General features: G+C 41.3%; 2 protein-coding genes across 3 annotated transcripts in view; both read left to right on the plus strand.

The window, feature by feature from the left end:
* arhgef39 (Rho guanine nucleotide exchange factor (GEF) 39) overlaps positions 1–9,810 on the plus strand; it is a 25,521-nt gene extending 15,711 nt beyond the window's left edge. Inside the window, exons 8-12 of the mRNA XM_086022904.1 lie at positions 3,799–4,028; positions 7,050–7,138; positions 8,487–8,610; positions 8,807–8,901; positions 9,033–9,810. Of these exons, the coding sequence (XP_085879030.1) occupies positions 3,799–4,028; positions 7,050–7,138; positions 8,487–8,610; positions 8,807–8,901; positions 9,033–9,069 (575 nt within the window). The 3' untranslated portion in view covers positions 9,070–9,810. The remainder of the gene's footprint in view (positions 1–3,798; positions 4,029–7,049; positions 7,139–8,486; positions 8,611–8,806; positions 8,902–9,032) is intronic.
* rergla (RERG/RAS-like a) lies at positions 9,075–13,864 on the plus strand. Of its 2 annotated transcripts, XM_086022905.1 has the most exons (7): positions 9,075–9,103; positions 9,926–10,032; positions 10,315–10,403; positions 10,583–10,639; positions 11,010–11,083; positions 11,155–11,294; positions 12,131–13,864. In XM_086022905.1, the coding sequence occupies exons 3-7, from the start codon at positions 10,316–10,318 to the stop codon at positions 12,414–12,416; spliced, it is 645 nt and encodes a 214-aa protein (XP_085879031.1). In that variant the 5' UTR covers positions 9,075–9,103; positions 9,926–10,032; position 10,315; the 3' UTR covers positions 12,417–13,864. The 2 variants fall into 2 exon arrangements, with proteins under 2 accessions (XP_085879031.1, XP_085879032.1); XM_086022906.1 differs by lacking the exons at positions 9,075–9,103; positions 9,926–10,032 and having other exon boundaries at positions 10,337–10,403.
* Positions 13,865–15,324: the final 1,460 nt, after the last annotated feature.

The raw sequence follows: 15,324 nt of genomic DNA on the forward strand, positions 1-15,324 counted from the left end.
AAAAAAAAGAGTCGTGTACAGTAGGTAAGTCTTTTTATAGCCGATAATCAAGGCAACTTTCTCCGATGTGCTATGAATGCTTTTGGCTTAACTTCCCTCTTGCTTAATTATTTCCCCTTTTCCCTACTTGTGGAGCGGTGGCCCTTTTCTTCCCGCCTCCTGTTGTTGGTCCCCGGGGACTCCGGCCTCCTTGTTGCTCCGCTCGCCCTGCCAATCTCCCCCGGGACCAATTAGAGCCCAGTCTCATCTCGCGGACTCGCTGATAAAAAAGACAGCCAAAGTGTGTGTGTTTTCGAGATATGGGTAATGCATGTATGCGCCAAGCCACGTGTGTGTGTGCGCGTGTGAGTTTGTTTTCTTGGATTTTTTTTTTTTTTTTTTGTCGTTTGTGCTGGTGCAAGCGTGCAGTAGAAGCGGCGTTTCTCTAATGCCAATGTGGGAAGTTTCAAAAGCTCCTTTCATTCAAGTTCTCAGGCCCCTCGCAACTCCACCGCCTTTGCAGCCAATAAACCCCCGGTCCCACCAGGCCGACTTCAGAGCAACCGCGGCCTCACACCGACCCGTTTTGCTTCCCGCCGCACCAGCATCGCCATCTTATGTCGGGGGAGGGGGGCGAAGCAAACCTCTGCCTTTTACAGATGAGATGCATCAGGCCCCTCAAACATATTAAGTAGCTCTGTAGGAGATGTGGGGTGGGGGGCGGTGGGGGGGTTGGCGTAGCCACTGTGAGACACAAAGCCTGAATCAATGGGACATCGATACAGCAGACAGACGGCCCGCTTCCCTCGGAGGCGACCGATTTATGTCTGCCTCCTGGTCCTTTCAATTTAAAACAAAGATATTCCACATTTTGTCATTTTATCTCAGATGTCCCTTGAGAAAATGTTTTGCGTGGCATAATAACATCACAGCCGTTTCCGGCACTCCCTTATAGGGGCACTCTGAATAACCAAACGGCACATTGGAACGATGCTGTGAGTTTCCAAATGGTCAGAGTGAAGCAGTGTGCGCTCAAAGCGCCTTTCCCAATGCACCCACGATGAGGACGGGGGATTTTGGGTGCGCGTTTGAGCTCTACTTTTCTTGATCTCGTTTTTTTTTTTTTTTTTTTTTTGTAACATACATTTCCCAAACAAATCGTATAGTCTTATAGTGCGAAAATTACGGGATGTAAAAAGCACACCGGCAATTTGTCTCTGGTAGTAGTAACGGGCAACTTCCTTGACATCATAATTAGTGACCGGATGGAAAGCAAGCAAAAATATCTAGACCGTGCTTTGGGGAACTTGACTTTTTAGAATGTGATAACCCAAGTTACTTAAATATATGCCCAGTTAAGGCCAAATCTGACCTGTCCTCATTCTGTCACATCTCTACAGTACAGAGGAACAGGGCCCTTTGTAGATGAACCTTTTATTTCCTGCCCCACCTTCCCTCAGCCCCCACACCGCGGCCGTGCCCAAAAGACTTTGTAGTGGAGCCGGGGTGCTCTTTGACAAGGAACAGTGAAAAACCTTTACATGGAGAGGAGTGCTCGGCACCTCCTGCTCTTTGAACCCTCGGCTGCCTCAAAACCCCACGGATGATCAGATGCTGGCAGCGAGTTTGAGAAGTACCCGGTCCACAAAGAGACTCCTCTTCTTGCAGTGTTGCCAACTTCTCAGAACCGTGTCAACGTGTTCTGTCAAGGTACAGCTGATTTGAAAAAATAAATAAATAAATAAATAAATAAAAAAGCAGTTTGTTCCGGCATTGGTTTGAATACATGTAATTTAACTCGACGTCTTTGAAGTGCATCCGTTTCAGCACGCTGGCGGCTGGACACCAGCCGCTTTCCGATGCTTGAGCAAACATGCAACACGTTACCGCTCAAGCATGAATTAGAAGCGATGGCATGTTCCGCTATTCCATTACGACGCCTCCACTTGATTTATTACGAAAGCTAACAGCGGTCTTCGCAAGCTGGCGCGGCTTCCCCCCCCGAACCCCCCCCCGAAAAGAAACGGCACCTGCCAGCATTGCAGTCATTTTCAAGCCGCGGATGTGTAACTTCGCAAGTATAAACTTAGGATGGTGAGTCACCTTTAATTGGATCCTCACATTTTGTGTAATCCCGATTTATTACGACAAAGAGATTTAAAAAAAACAAGAGGTTACTAGCATTTCGCCTACAAGTACGTTTGAATGAGGAAAATAACACTACTATATAGAATTTGACCAAAACATAAACATAATTGGATTATATGAATGACCATTAAACCGTTTTTGCATCATGATTTAATGCGTCATTTCAATTCATCGTGCTGCTCTTTCTCTTCTCTTTGTTTACTGTTTTTTTTTTTCCCCACTTTCTGAAGTGATTCATTTGTAACATTTAATTGAACAGTTGCAAACCACAGCTTCAGCAACGGAGAATCTCCTATTTCCAGACTGTTTTTTTTCCCATGTGACACCCATGGCATTTTAAAAGCAATTTGACCCTTGCACTTCATCTCAACAGGCTCATCTGTCGCGGGAAATGTCCGCGGTGAGCCCGAAAGGCACAGCTCGGGCCACCTAGGCTAGTTGCAATCACAGGCGGCTAACTAGGAGAAATTACAAAAATATACCCCGGACCCATATTTGAATGTTCATCTTTATCTATCCAAAATGTCAGCCTGTTGCTTATTAGCGGCGGTCATGGCGCTGCCAATCAATGAGATGCGCAGGAGCTTACATGTCTAGGCCTGCTGCACCTCCCACTGTGGCTGTCTTTAGATTTCACGTCATTTTCTTTTTTTTTTTTTATTTATTTTTTTTTTTATGTCAGATTGACCTACAGGAGTCTAATTGATTTTGTTGTCCAACCGCTGTCGTTTGATTTGCAAAGGAGATGGCACTAATTGCAGCTTTGATTGAGATTCTCTTGGCCTGAGCAATGCAATGATAGAAGTCAAAAGAGACCATATTCCTAAAATTTAATATCAAGCATTTTTTTGTCACAGTTGGAATTGATACTCACATTTTTTTTTTTTTTAAAGTGTTTCTTTTGTATCATCTTGGTGCCAAGGAAATACATTGAAGTGAGTTGAGGAGCTTCATGTAGCGCCTCGCCATCTTCTTGTAGCATCTTGGTGCCATCGAACTGTGTTGACTTGAATTGAGGAGCTTTATGTAGGTCCAAATCAACCTGAGCACGGCAATTTAATAGCCTCTTAACTTAGCTCCATGGAGTGCTTTGTTGCCATCTTGTGACAATAGATGAATACCAATTACTCACCGATTCGTGGCAGGGCTTTTTACCAATTCCCCACCAAAAGTGGGCATTTAATATATAATCAAATATATGTATGCCATTGTTTTTATGCAGTTTATTTGTAGCACAACAACAAAATAAACGTGTATTTTTTTAGCGCCCGACCGATGTGGATTTTTTTGAGGCCGATGACGATTTTGGCAGAAAAAAAAAATACTAATTAATCGGCTGAGTAATAAAAAAGTATATATATATATATACTTTAATGCCTGAAATAAAATGTTATATTAACATGACTTTAACACGGGGCAAATATGCGCTCAACACAATGTCACAAGTGCTTAAACTGAACTCAGGCCAACATGGGGTCTGAAGGTTGTATTTGGCGTAGTGGGACACAAGCTCACATTTGCGCCTTAGGGCAAAAACATCCACTGTCCAAACTCATCTCACGTGCAACATTTCCTGCTCCTCTGCTGCAAAAAAAAGAGACACATTTACAAACCGCTACCGTATGTGTCTCTTAACGAAGACAATTTGCAAGCGTTCTCTTTCTTCTGCAGGGAGGTGGTACATCCGCGAAGGCTGGCTGAAGGTGGTCCCTTCCAAAGGAGCAGGCGTGAAACCCCAAATGTTTTTCCTGTTTTCGGACATTCTTCTGCAGGCCAAGCCGTGCGGCGCCCTGCGTCCCGCCGGCAGTGACAAGTTTGCGGGACAGCACGCCTATCCACTGCAAGAGTGCGCCGTGGAAAAGGTGTTCGGCCACACCAAGGGCAAAGGAGGCCTGCTCAGTGTGAGTTTATTTTTTTTTTTTTTTTTTTTTTTTTTTTTAAAGTTTTCCGTTTTCTGTCAATCTCTCGATGAATTTTTCTTAATCGCGACAACCCTTGCACACATAACCATCTCGTTACAGTGGAAAATGATCATCCCATTCTTTGACTAAACTCAGCGACAGAGACTCTCCACACTTGGCTTTTTACCCACCAATAAAGATGGATGTATAAATCTAATTCAACGTTATTGCAAAACAGAATAGCGAGCAAACTTGAACGGTACGTGTTTTCTAATGAATGCGGTAGTGTAAGCACGTTGCAGCAGGTGTCGAGACATCTGCTTACACATGAGTGAGCCATTCCGCTTTTGATTTTTCGCTCAAGTCCTTGACAGTTTGATGACGTTTTGAGTGTCAGCTACTCCCTCCTCCTTTAGTCGCCGTTCAAACGCCCCGAAAAGTTCAACCTGAAATGTTTCTCTCCCTTTGCTCTGACGTGTCTCCCAGGTCTCAGTGCAGCTGCCGGCTGACAAATTACGTCTAAACGATGTAGTCGCTGTCATGAAACATTCAGCGGAACGAGTCGCGCGTCATTGAGCGAGCAAGCAAAGCGTTTATGCGGCAAGTGTTTACTGCCAATGCTGCGCGGTATCAATATTCATTTTGGCTGACGCGCCGTCTCCGAGAGCGCTTTATGTTCTGCTGCTAATGTGCGCCACTCTGATACATAAGCAGCGACGCCGTGCCTTTGATTGCGCCACTCGGAGTATTCAATTCCTTTTCATGTGGATTGGCACTGGACTTCAGTGGTGACGCTTGGAAGAATTTTGGGGTGGGAGAAAGATGAATTTTTAAACATTGAAATGCTCTTTTTTTTCTTCTTCATTCATGAGGTGTCTGTTATTGGGAAAAAATCATGAGAGATAGACCGATATGCTTTTTTCAGGGACGATACCGATTATTAGTAGTCAAGGAGGCCGATAACCGATATTTGGAGCCGATAAAGGAAAATATTGGCATCAAAATCTAAAGAAATTGTACTCTTAACTTTAAGCATGTTTATTGAACAATGTTTCAGGTTTGTATAATGGTGATTTAAAAAAAAAAAATCATTATTACAATAATTTTGTGACAGTATACATCGCCGTTATAAAATTCTAACAAAAAGTTCAGGGAGCACAGGGGGTTGTCAGCATGTCTTAAAAAGGATAAAGTCAAACTTAAACAATAGCTCCATGTAGTTTTCTACAGTAAAATTTCAAAATCACAGAAATGTTAAACTTTCACATATCTTTGTTTTGATTTCCACAGTTTTAAACTGATTTATAATCGACCGGCAGAATTTAAAAAAAAGGCAGATGCCGATATTCGTCAAAAAGCCAAATATCGGCTGATAATCGATCCATCCCCAATAATCATATATTTTGGTGAAAAAAGTGAAATATTTTCAAGATTAAAGTCATAGGATGGTGAGAATAATGTCGGTATATCACAATCGTAGTATTGGGCGTGGGTGGACGAAATCACCGATTATTTCCCCAAAGTTGTTTCGCCTTGCAAATGAAAGCTAATGGGAAAAAAAAAAAATGCAGTTGAAATTAGCGCACGCATTATTTGGTGCGCGTTAACAGCCAAGCGTTGCAGTGATGGCGCTCACCTTTCGAGATAATCTCTCAGTTGTTGGATCAGATTAGGGGCCAGATCCATCTCTTCCGGCCCTCCAGTAAATACATCTTCCTCAAGCCTTGTCGCTGCTTTCCGCCAGCCGGCCCGCCGCGTTATCTAATGGCAGAAATGGCATTTCATTAGCCTCTCATCCCGCCGAGGCCCGAATGCATACTCAATAGCATTACCCGTAATTTCTCATAAGGACACATTATTGATCCCGGCCACTACCTGAGCTCAAGGAAAAAAGAAAAAAAAAAAAAAAAGGTCTGTCAGCACTCCAGGGCCCTCCTCATCCGGTGCCATGAAGAATTAAAGCTAAATTAAATTTGACAGCTGTAAATGCCATGGCAATCTATATGCAAAGTTTGTGAGTCCCTCCCCCCACCCCCCAAAAAAATCACTTTTATTAAAATTTATTGTATTTCCCCCCCACCCACTCCATCTTGGTTGTTTGTTTTGCAGCTCACCCTTAGTTTCCCCCCCCCTTCAACTTCCTTTTTTCTCCCCTTGCTGCTGGAATATTTTCCCACATCCCCGACAGATTCTCTTTGATGTATAAATAATCAAGCGAAATTATGTGCGCCGCGCTCTGTCGTGCTTATTATACAAAGTAATTTCTACCTAAGAGGGTCAGATTTCCTGACAAATCCCTAATTACTGCGCCGCAAAAAGAAGAGCAAGCTACTTACGCGTGAATCGCGTGCCTCATCTCACGCGCCACTCGAATCAGCCCTTTTAATTAGCTAATACGTTTGATGAAGGAAGCTTTTTTTGAATCGGAATCTATTTAACGTATAATAAGAGACCATTCAGCTCTGTTTTAAAAAAAAAACAAAAAAAACCCCGCATATAAGCTTCTGCTTCCAAATACTCCTGAAAAGGATCAATATCTGTCCACCAAACAAACTAGTTCCGATGTCTGTAAAGTCCGCAGCTTCAGGTAAATGTAAAAGGTCATTTAATATAGTAAAGGCCCGATTTTAAGCCTTAAACGCTTTAAGATCTGTTTGACAACCTGGACACTCTCATGCTGTTTTTAGCAATACATTGATCAAGTCAGTACTTAAATAATGGATGGATGGATGATAGATGTGATCAACTAGAATGGAGAAGTGAGTTTTACTGGTCAGCAGGCGAAGGTAGAGATATTTACTGTTATGGCCTGCCTCCTACTGTTTATGTACTGGTATTGCAGTTCTACAGGGGTTTCAGTGAAGTTAGTGGCGCTATGACAAAAATGCCGTTTTAATGTATTATACAACCCTGACAAAATGAAGAAACCACTGTTTTATTGAATTTGTTTGAGTAAAATGAACATTTGTTTTATAGAATTCTACCCACATTTTTTTTTTTTTTTTTTTTTTCCTCTTCCAGCTGACTTTTCCCAAAGCCAAGCTCCTGCTCATGTCAAACAACCAGGAGGAGTTTAATGATTGGTACCAAAGCCTGACCTCAGCAGTTAGGTATGTACCTGGTGGAGCATCAAATGCTGAAGAACATTCATGCTGCTTCTGTTAAAAAAGTGTCTGAACACATATTGATGCACGATTCCCATTGGCAAACATTTCACAAATTAATCAAATTAAGTTTTGTCTTGGTGAAGCCCTGGTTTACCATCCACATAAGAATTATGAACAAACAGTAGTTTTGCGTACTCTTGTGTTTTTTGTTTTAGTTTCATTCACAAGCCCATCACCAAGGAGGAGGTTAAAGAGTAAAAACACACCACACCTGTAGCATGTGCACGGTCGAGAACCCATGTTACATAAACGACTATATTCAGCAATTGAACAAACCGCATTCACATGACGCTCATCAATAACGTTAGCTAGTGTAGTCGCCTAAATAACATGAAAACTGGCGTAACATTACACGGTGTCGTCGCGTTCAGCGAACCGTGATATAGCGAGGAAAAAAATGTAGCACTATTATGGCGCAACATATGCCCAGGACATTCTGGTTGAATCTGCCGCTGTAAACCTCGACCTGTCTGATTCGCAGACAAGCATTCATCATCAGGACGTCGGGAAGTCCACCTGGCCCCTCGTCTCCGGAGGAAGGGCCCCCGAAACGAGCCAGGGCCAGCTATACTAAAAGGAGCCCCCCCGCCCCGACCCCTGCTGCTAATTAGTTGATCCCGTTGTCAGGGAGGAGCGAGGGGAGGCTGTCAAAGCGTTCGGACCACCCCGGCGGGCGAGCCAATCTACAGGCTCTAAACTTCGGGGAGCGTAATTAGCTGCAGCGCGGTGCCAAGTCGAGGACAGGCCGAGAGGAGCAGAGGTCAGCAGCGCTCACACCACTGGGGAGGTCCGTCGGGTGTGTGCGCGTGTGTCCACACACGGCTAAATTATTGATTTCCAGAAGACTTCACAATGCTTGACTGACATCCCTGAATCGGAGTCTCTCTTTTCTTTTTTTTTTTTTTTTTTCTTTTCCCCCCGTCTTTATTATTTTTAATGACAAAATTACGCGTCCACAGTGTGGTCACCTTTATCATCCGACCGCTTTTTTTTCATTGCATTGTTTTTTATAGATACCCGCTCTTTACGCCGCAGCTAGTAGACATGGGACTTAATTAGTGACTAGATCAATGCTCGGTGGCACTAAATGAAGGATGAGCTCTGCTAAGGCCCGACCACCAGGGATGTGGCGGATGCTAAACACCATTGAACCCTTACTTACCTTTTCATTTGCAGCTATGAGCCTTTCCGACTCACCGGTTCGCCCTGCTGGGCGTGTTGCATATTTGGTTAGCATTCAAAAACACGCACGGTCAACTGAACATGCTAAAGACCACTATTGTGTTTGCAGGAAGCTGCAGCCCAGGTCGACGGTTGTCCTTCAGAGAGAGGATTTGGACCACAAACCCCTCGGCTCGGCTACTGACGGCCACAATTTACCGAGCAGCAGTAACGCTAACAGGAAGAGGAACATGGTAAGTACACACAATCAGAAAAAGTAAACAGACAATAAATTCGTCTCGACGATTTTCCATTTTCAGGCATTGCAAATCGGTTTTATTTACGGTATGTGGCGCCAATCACAATGGGAGTTTAGAAGTAGCGTCATGTCTTGACGCGAAGGTTTAGTTCGTCCCACATCTCAAAGTGAAAAGCACCCCGTCTATGCAGGTGAACAAGGAGACGGGTGAGCTTGCTCAGAGACCGGCCGTTGAGTGGGAGAGCAGCGCCCCCAAAAGGATGAAACAGTCCGCTTCAGACCACAGGTCCTTTCATCCTTTCATTTAAAATTTTTTTTTTTTTTTTCAAGCAGCTAGCGCAGTTTAGCCCAATTCAATTCATTGCTTTGTTTGTCCATGGTCTATTATTATTATTATTATTTATTTGCATCCAACAGTTCAGAGGAGTCCACGTCACGCTGTGTTATCCTCTGAGAGATTTCTTTCCCAAACGCAGACGGAATTCCATGTGCGTGCGACGACATGACATCCTACATTGACGGTCTGAGAGTTTCACTTCAGACTTTTACGCTCACTCCAGGGCCTCTGCAATTGTCATTATTTTACCCTTTGGGAACAACTAACAGCGTTGACGTTTCCTTTTCTTGTGCAATATATTAGCGCTGCTTTATTATATACCAAATATGTGATATTAACGCTTTTTTTCTCTACAACCGTAACAGTTGATTTTAAAAGGAAGCAATTGGCCAGTGGCACTCCATTGTGCGTGTGATATTGTCACATATTTACACCCAAAGCCAGTTGCCTTTATATATATGTTATCCTTTTATGTTTATGTTTTATCCTTATATAAGCAAATATGCAAGTGTGTTGATTCGGAAAATGGCATTGATATCATTTGGGAGTTTTTAAGATGAATTGATTCACATATCATCGTGATTCTAATACTATTAAGATGGTTAAACCAATCACAAATCACATCTAGAAATCGTTTTCCAATAAAACTAAAAAAAAAAAAAAAAAAAAGGACAGTGTTGTGCCTTTTTTTTCAGCCTTCGGCAATCTGTCCACTAGATGGAGACAAAACCATGGACACATATCTTGTTTGGGAAGTGGCTACAAATAGAAGCACTCTGCAGAAATGAACTAAGGATGTAACAAATTAATTTCTCCTAAACATCATCTAACGTTTGGCTGTTCCAGGTTGAAGTGGAAAATATATACAGTACACAAATAGTACAACTTATCTATCCTTGATGACAATCATCATGATTCTTAATTGCATTACTGTCATTGGTATTATTCTAACAGAATTTATTTCCCAATACAGTATGAGGGTTAGGGACCAAGCCCTGCTGCATCATTGACTGACTGATTGACGACTTCCTGACTATACAGTTACATCACTTAAAGGAGACGTAGTCTGCCTCGTAACAGGTGACACGGCAAAAGAAACCATTGTCTGCATTGTAGCTTTCAAAATGTTGATATCAGCAAGGATTTTGTTGTTGCGAAAAATGAAAACTTAATGGCAAGGAATGACGTCCCTTTTCTTGGATGAATGGTCCATCCCAACCCCCCCCAAAAAAAAAAAAAGAAAAAAAAAAGCATCTCAGCTATGTCTCCCCCCTGCCCCCGCCTCTCTGGTGCTCCGCTTGCAGAGTCGAATCAAGTCTGAAGCGGGCTTCAACTCTGTTTTCCTCCCCTCGTTTCATAAAGCATGTTTTTCATTCCTGGAGCTTTTTTGGAGGAGAACATGAACAAGATCAAGATCGCGGTGCTTGGAAGTGAGGGAGTCGGAAAGTCGGGTAAGAGGATTGCAATTTTGGCCAATGGAGCTGCAGTATGCCCGGTGTGCGGCGGATGGGAGATTTCACAAAAATGGGGCATTTGAAGTAAATACCTGAATGAATATAAAATTCAAATGTTGTATGTCGGGACTGAGAACCCCCAAAAATGAATTCAAATAACGTTTGTTTCTCTGCAGCTCTAATCGTCCGGTTCTTCACTAAACGCTTCATTGGAGAATATGCATCGTCTTCAGGTAATTCAAAATCTTATTCAAGCAGATTTCTGGACCACGTCTGTCTCATTTTAATTTCGATTGAAGTCCTATACGACATCTGTCAGTATTGCTGTGTTTAAATTGTTATCAAGCAGTTCTGGAAAAATATTAAGCGACCCAAAAAAAAAAAAAAAAAATCTATTCTTATTTTGTCTTATTGTAAATGCTACTAGTGAGGCAAAACTGCACTAGTTGACAACTGACTAATAAATTGAACAATAAATGTCACAAAGTATTAAATCCAAAAAAGGTAAATACAACTGAACTCTACTTAGCCAGTGATTCTTTTGTGTACCACAAGAGGGAGTGGGAATACAATCATACTTTGATAATCGTTTTCCTTGCACAGAATGCATCTACCGAAAGCGTGTGACTCTGGATGGAAGGCAGATGAATCTGGAGCTGTACGAGCCATGCTCCCAGGTCTGGATTGTAAACATTGTTATTAAAATGTCGATGCAGAGATTAAGTCGTGTCTTTTTCGGTCCCTTCAGGGTAAATTAACGGTCGACGAGCAGATTCACTGGGCCGACGGTTTCATCGTGGTCTATGACATTAGCGACCGCTCGTCCTTTCTTGCTGCCAGAAGCGTAGTGAAGCTTATCAGGGAGCACCGCGTGGGATCGGCCAAAAGGTATATTCCTCCAAAGTACTTTAGTACAATAAGAACTTTATTCATAAAAAGCAGCACAGCACTGTGATATGTGTCTCATTAGTGGAAAAAAAAAAAAATCTCAAATTTTTCTATTTGATCATTTATTAGAATAATTTCACTACAATTAATTAAATGAAATCGTGAAAAATGTTTATAATTTAAGAAAAATTAAAAATAGATTTTAACCCTTTTTAAGAAAAATAAGTGGGTTAATGAAAATTTGTTTTTTTTAACAATGAGATAAATTACAAAAAATCAACATGAACAATCATTTAAGGAGACGTATAAAAAAAGCAGATTGATCCATTTTAAGAAAATGTTATGGTTAATTGATTCATTGGATTTTTTTTATTTTTATTTATTTATTTTTTTTTTTCATTTATACTGTTAAATAACTGATTTGTTTGGTTTAAGTAAAACTAAACATTTGTAACATTAACAACTCTACATACAGTGTACCTTTCACATTTTATTTTAGTCAATTTTTGTTGAATTAATTCCTTATTTTCATTTATCATTTTTAAGTATTTATTTCAAACATATTAATGAAAAGAATTTGTCTCTATCCCTATATAAAATTTTTGAAAACAATAAAAACAGAAAGCACAATCATACATATGTGCAAAAACTCTCTTTATTAAATACCACCCTTTATAATTACATTACTTGTAATTGATCAAAAAATGTTAAAATTGAATGGGACAAATATTACAATATTGTAGAGCGGACCATACTTTGCCCCCCCTTTTTCTAACCAATACAATATGATATATATTCATATTTAATATTAACATGATGTCATAATGTCCTATCAGGGATGCCGAGTCGCTTATATTTTTGGTGGGCAACAAGCACGACCTGTGCCACATGCGTGAGGTGCGCCGCGAAGAAGGCCAGCGCCTGGCCGCCGAGTTGCGCTGCCACTTTCACGAGCTGTCGGCGGCCGAGCACTACCAGGAGGTGGCGCTCGTATTCTCCAAGGCGGTGCAGAGCGCCGGTGCGGGCGGCAAGGCCAAGGAGCGCAGGCGACGCCCGAGCGGCTCCAAGTCGGTGGCCAAACTCATCAACAACGTCTTTGGCAAGAGGAGGAAATCGGTGTGAAGCCTTTCAACTCGGACGCTTGACGCTTAAGTGTAATGTGGCTGTGTGGAAATTATACAGTGAACCCCGGTTCAGGTGCACCTACAATAGGTGAAAATATAGACTAAAAAAAGCATTTTATACTTGTACCCTCCACTCGCTTTTAACTTTTTTATTCAACCAAACTCACAAAAGCTTAATGCTAACATAAAATGCAAATAGACGGGCTAATTGACAATAAAAACTAGTAAGACAGTAAACAACAACCCCGAATGTGGATCCTTTCCCATCCATCCGGCACATATCACCATTATAATCTACATTCCTCTCATTCCTTCCCTGCACAGGTGTCTCCACGCTGCCTTAGAAAGTAATAAGGAGGCCTCCGCATTGATTCGGAGGGCTAGCGTATGAATGGCGCTCTTATCGGCGGCCAGCTGTTTGTGGCAACCGGGCGGAAAGTCACCGCATGTGATCCCCAGCTGTGGCGTCGTCTTGAGACCAATACAGGGCTCCCTCAAAGAAATGATTGCTTTTGCGGCGCCTAAAAGCATTCGGACGCTTCAGTTGGAAAATGAAAGTTGCGGATCAAAAAATGGTTACATTGTTGCACATGTTAGTTGACGCACATCAGGAATGATTTTGAATGAAATTCCTTGCACATGTCCTCAACTAGCCTGGTGTGCATATGTTCGCATGTGACATCAAACGGATTCCGGGCCTCTTGAAGCAGGTAGAGCCCTCTGACCTTCCGCTAGATTCTCATTTGGATTAACTCGGCTCATGCTCGTACTCGACTCTAACACGTGGAGAACCTGAGTGAACATATGGAAAGTTTTTACAAGACTTTCGGGGGGGGGGAATGCAGTTTTCCCCTGATGGTTATGTACACACATTTGAATACAAATGATCAACTTTAGCGCCCTTTTCATCCAGCAGTTTCTTTTTAGGTCCAAGCCGCAGCAAGATCCACTTGGCCTTTTCTTGAAATTTCATTGCTTCATGCCCAGGGGCCTGTTCCAGGAAGCATCTTGATTGAGTTAACTAGTTTGACCTTGAACATGAACCCTTACCCACCCTTGCAACTGGTGTTGTTCTTTGCTAACGCATTTAGCGCGCCAATAACGCAAGTAAAGCCGATTGTTGGTTTGGTGTATTTGTTTTTGTTTTTTTTTAGCAGGGTGATGCAAGAACTACACTCATTTGCTCTCTGTGACTAAAAATCTCACTTTTTTTGTTACCTGTGTCGAGCCAAATCACAACTTTTTTTTCAATCTAAGTATGCATTCAGGTAGATAAAAACATTTTTTATGCTAGTTTGATTTAAAATTATTATTGCCCGGATTAAACCCTGTATCGTGCAGTTAATTCAAACGTGTTTAGTTGGCTTTAATTGATCATCAATCTTGTATTTTATAATGATTAGATGAAAAATAAATCCTCCATTTGTCGTGTGCTGGCTCCTTCTAGTTGCATGCAATTCATTTTGATTGAATTATTACTTAATCCCCCCCCTTATTATTAATATCTTTTTTAATCCAGTACGATACAGTTCAGTTGTATTTAACTTTGAAGTACAGTTGCATTGAACCTTTTACAACTGTTGTCAAAAATGTATTTTGGTACTTTAAAAAAAAAAAAAAGAATTTATGTGTTATACACAACCTCTTAATTCATACAAGATGAATATGATGGTCTCCTCAAGCATATACAATATACAGAGTACCGTTTGGCAGGTTAAAGAAACGATTGTTCTCCACAATGTAAGCAAGATGTTCTGTACAGTGCACTACCATCTAAGGTTTTTGGCTCAACTGACCCAAACGGGAGGCAGGGCAAAGTTTATTTATACAGCATCCTACTCAAACACTCCGATAAGACGTCTCCCAATGTCTAGCATTGAATGGTATTTCAATTGGAAGCCATGTTAAGATAACTGTTATGTAACTGTTCTAGGCCCCAATCCCTAAAATAGCTTTTTTTTTTTTGCAGACCAAACAACATTTTCCCTGCAATTTAATCCATTTGAACAAAAGGGCAAAGACATTTGACTTCTTTATTGAGCTTATATATATCAGTCGTAACAGCTCGTTTTTCTGTATAAGCGCAAGATGGAAGACAAAATTAGGCCAAAAGCTTTTTTGGGGCGTCAACTTTGATCGATGGAAGCAGACTTTATTGCTAATACTGTACACGTAATGGTAAAGTTTGTTCCACAAAACCACGGATGACAGAGAATAGTGTTAGAGCGCCCTCTGCTGTATAATCCGTCCCAATGCACCTTCAGTCCTCATCAAAAAATATCGTTTCATAGTGTTTATTCAAATGTGATCTGTTTTGACATTAGATGACTCAAAATGCACAAAGATGCTACAAAATCTGTGTCCACTGAGGCTGCTTTGTGTCTACTAAAATAGATTTAAATTTATACAAGTGTGTTAAATCAAGGAAAATGGTCGGAATCCTGAAACGTATGTAACAGTCAGTTAATACGGTGTTCCGCCGCACGGTGGCGCCTCTTTGGTTTATTGTGTCAGTTGGTCACTTATTTTTACCTGAACTACATTGCACCTTTTATCATGAACTCGGTAACGCGTGGTATGCTGGGGAAATATTGTTTTGTTGTAAATTAAACAACGGCTTGTGGAATCAAGAAGTCTTTGCTCAATCGGCTATCCAAAACATCTATTTCATGACCAATTACCAGCTCAGCTCACCACCACGTTACAAAAGGAACATACAATAAACGTGTGTATTAAAATAAAAAAGTATGAGAACTATGTTCAAAAAGGTTTTGTTATTATTATTATTATTATTATTATTATTATTATTATTATTGCATTCTTAAAGGCATAGCTTAGAGCGATAATATCATAACAGTTACGTCTCCTGTTAATCATTAAAAATGACTGTCAATTCCCAGGTTACG

Source organism: Filicampus tigris, chromosome 22 (genome assembly GCF_054856515.1).
Source record: "Filicampus tigris isolate MCC_2025a chromosome 22, RoL_Ftig_1.0, whole genome shotgun sequence".
Taxonomy (NCBI): domain Eukaryota; kingdom Metazoa; phylum Chordata; class Actinopteri; order Syngnathiformes; family Syngnathidae; genus Filicampus; species Filicampus tigris.

Excerpts from the sequence above, each read along its gene's own strand:
- rergla (XM_086022905.1), top strand. The coding sequence starts at position 10,316 with ATGTTTTTCATTCCTGGAGCTTTTTTGGAGGAGAACATGAACAAGATC. Across the intron at positions 10,404-10,582 it reads TGAGGGAGTCGGAAAGTCGG|CTCTAATCGTCCGGTTCTTC; the intron begins GTAAGAGGATTG and ends GTTTCTCTGCAG. Across the intron at positions 11,295-12,130 it reads CGCGTGGGATCGGCCAAAAG|GGATGCCGAGTCGCTTATAT; the intron begins GTATATTCCTCC and ends ATGTCCTATCAG.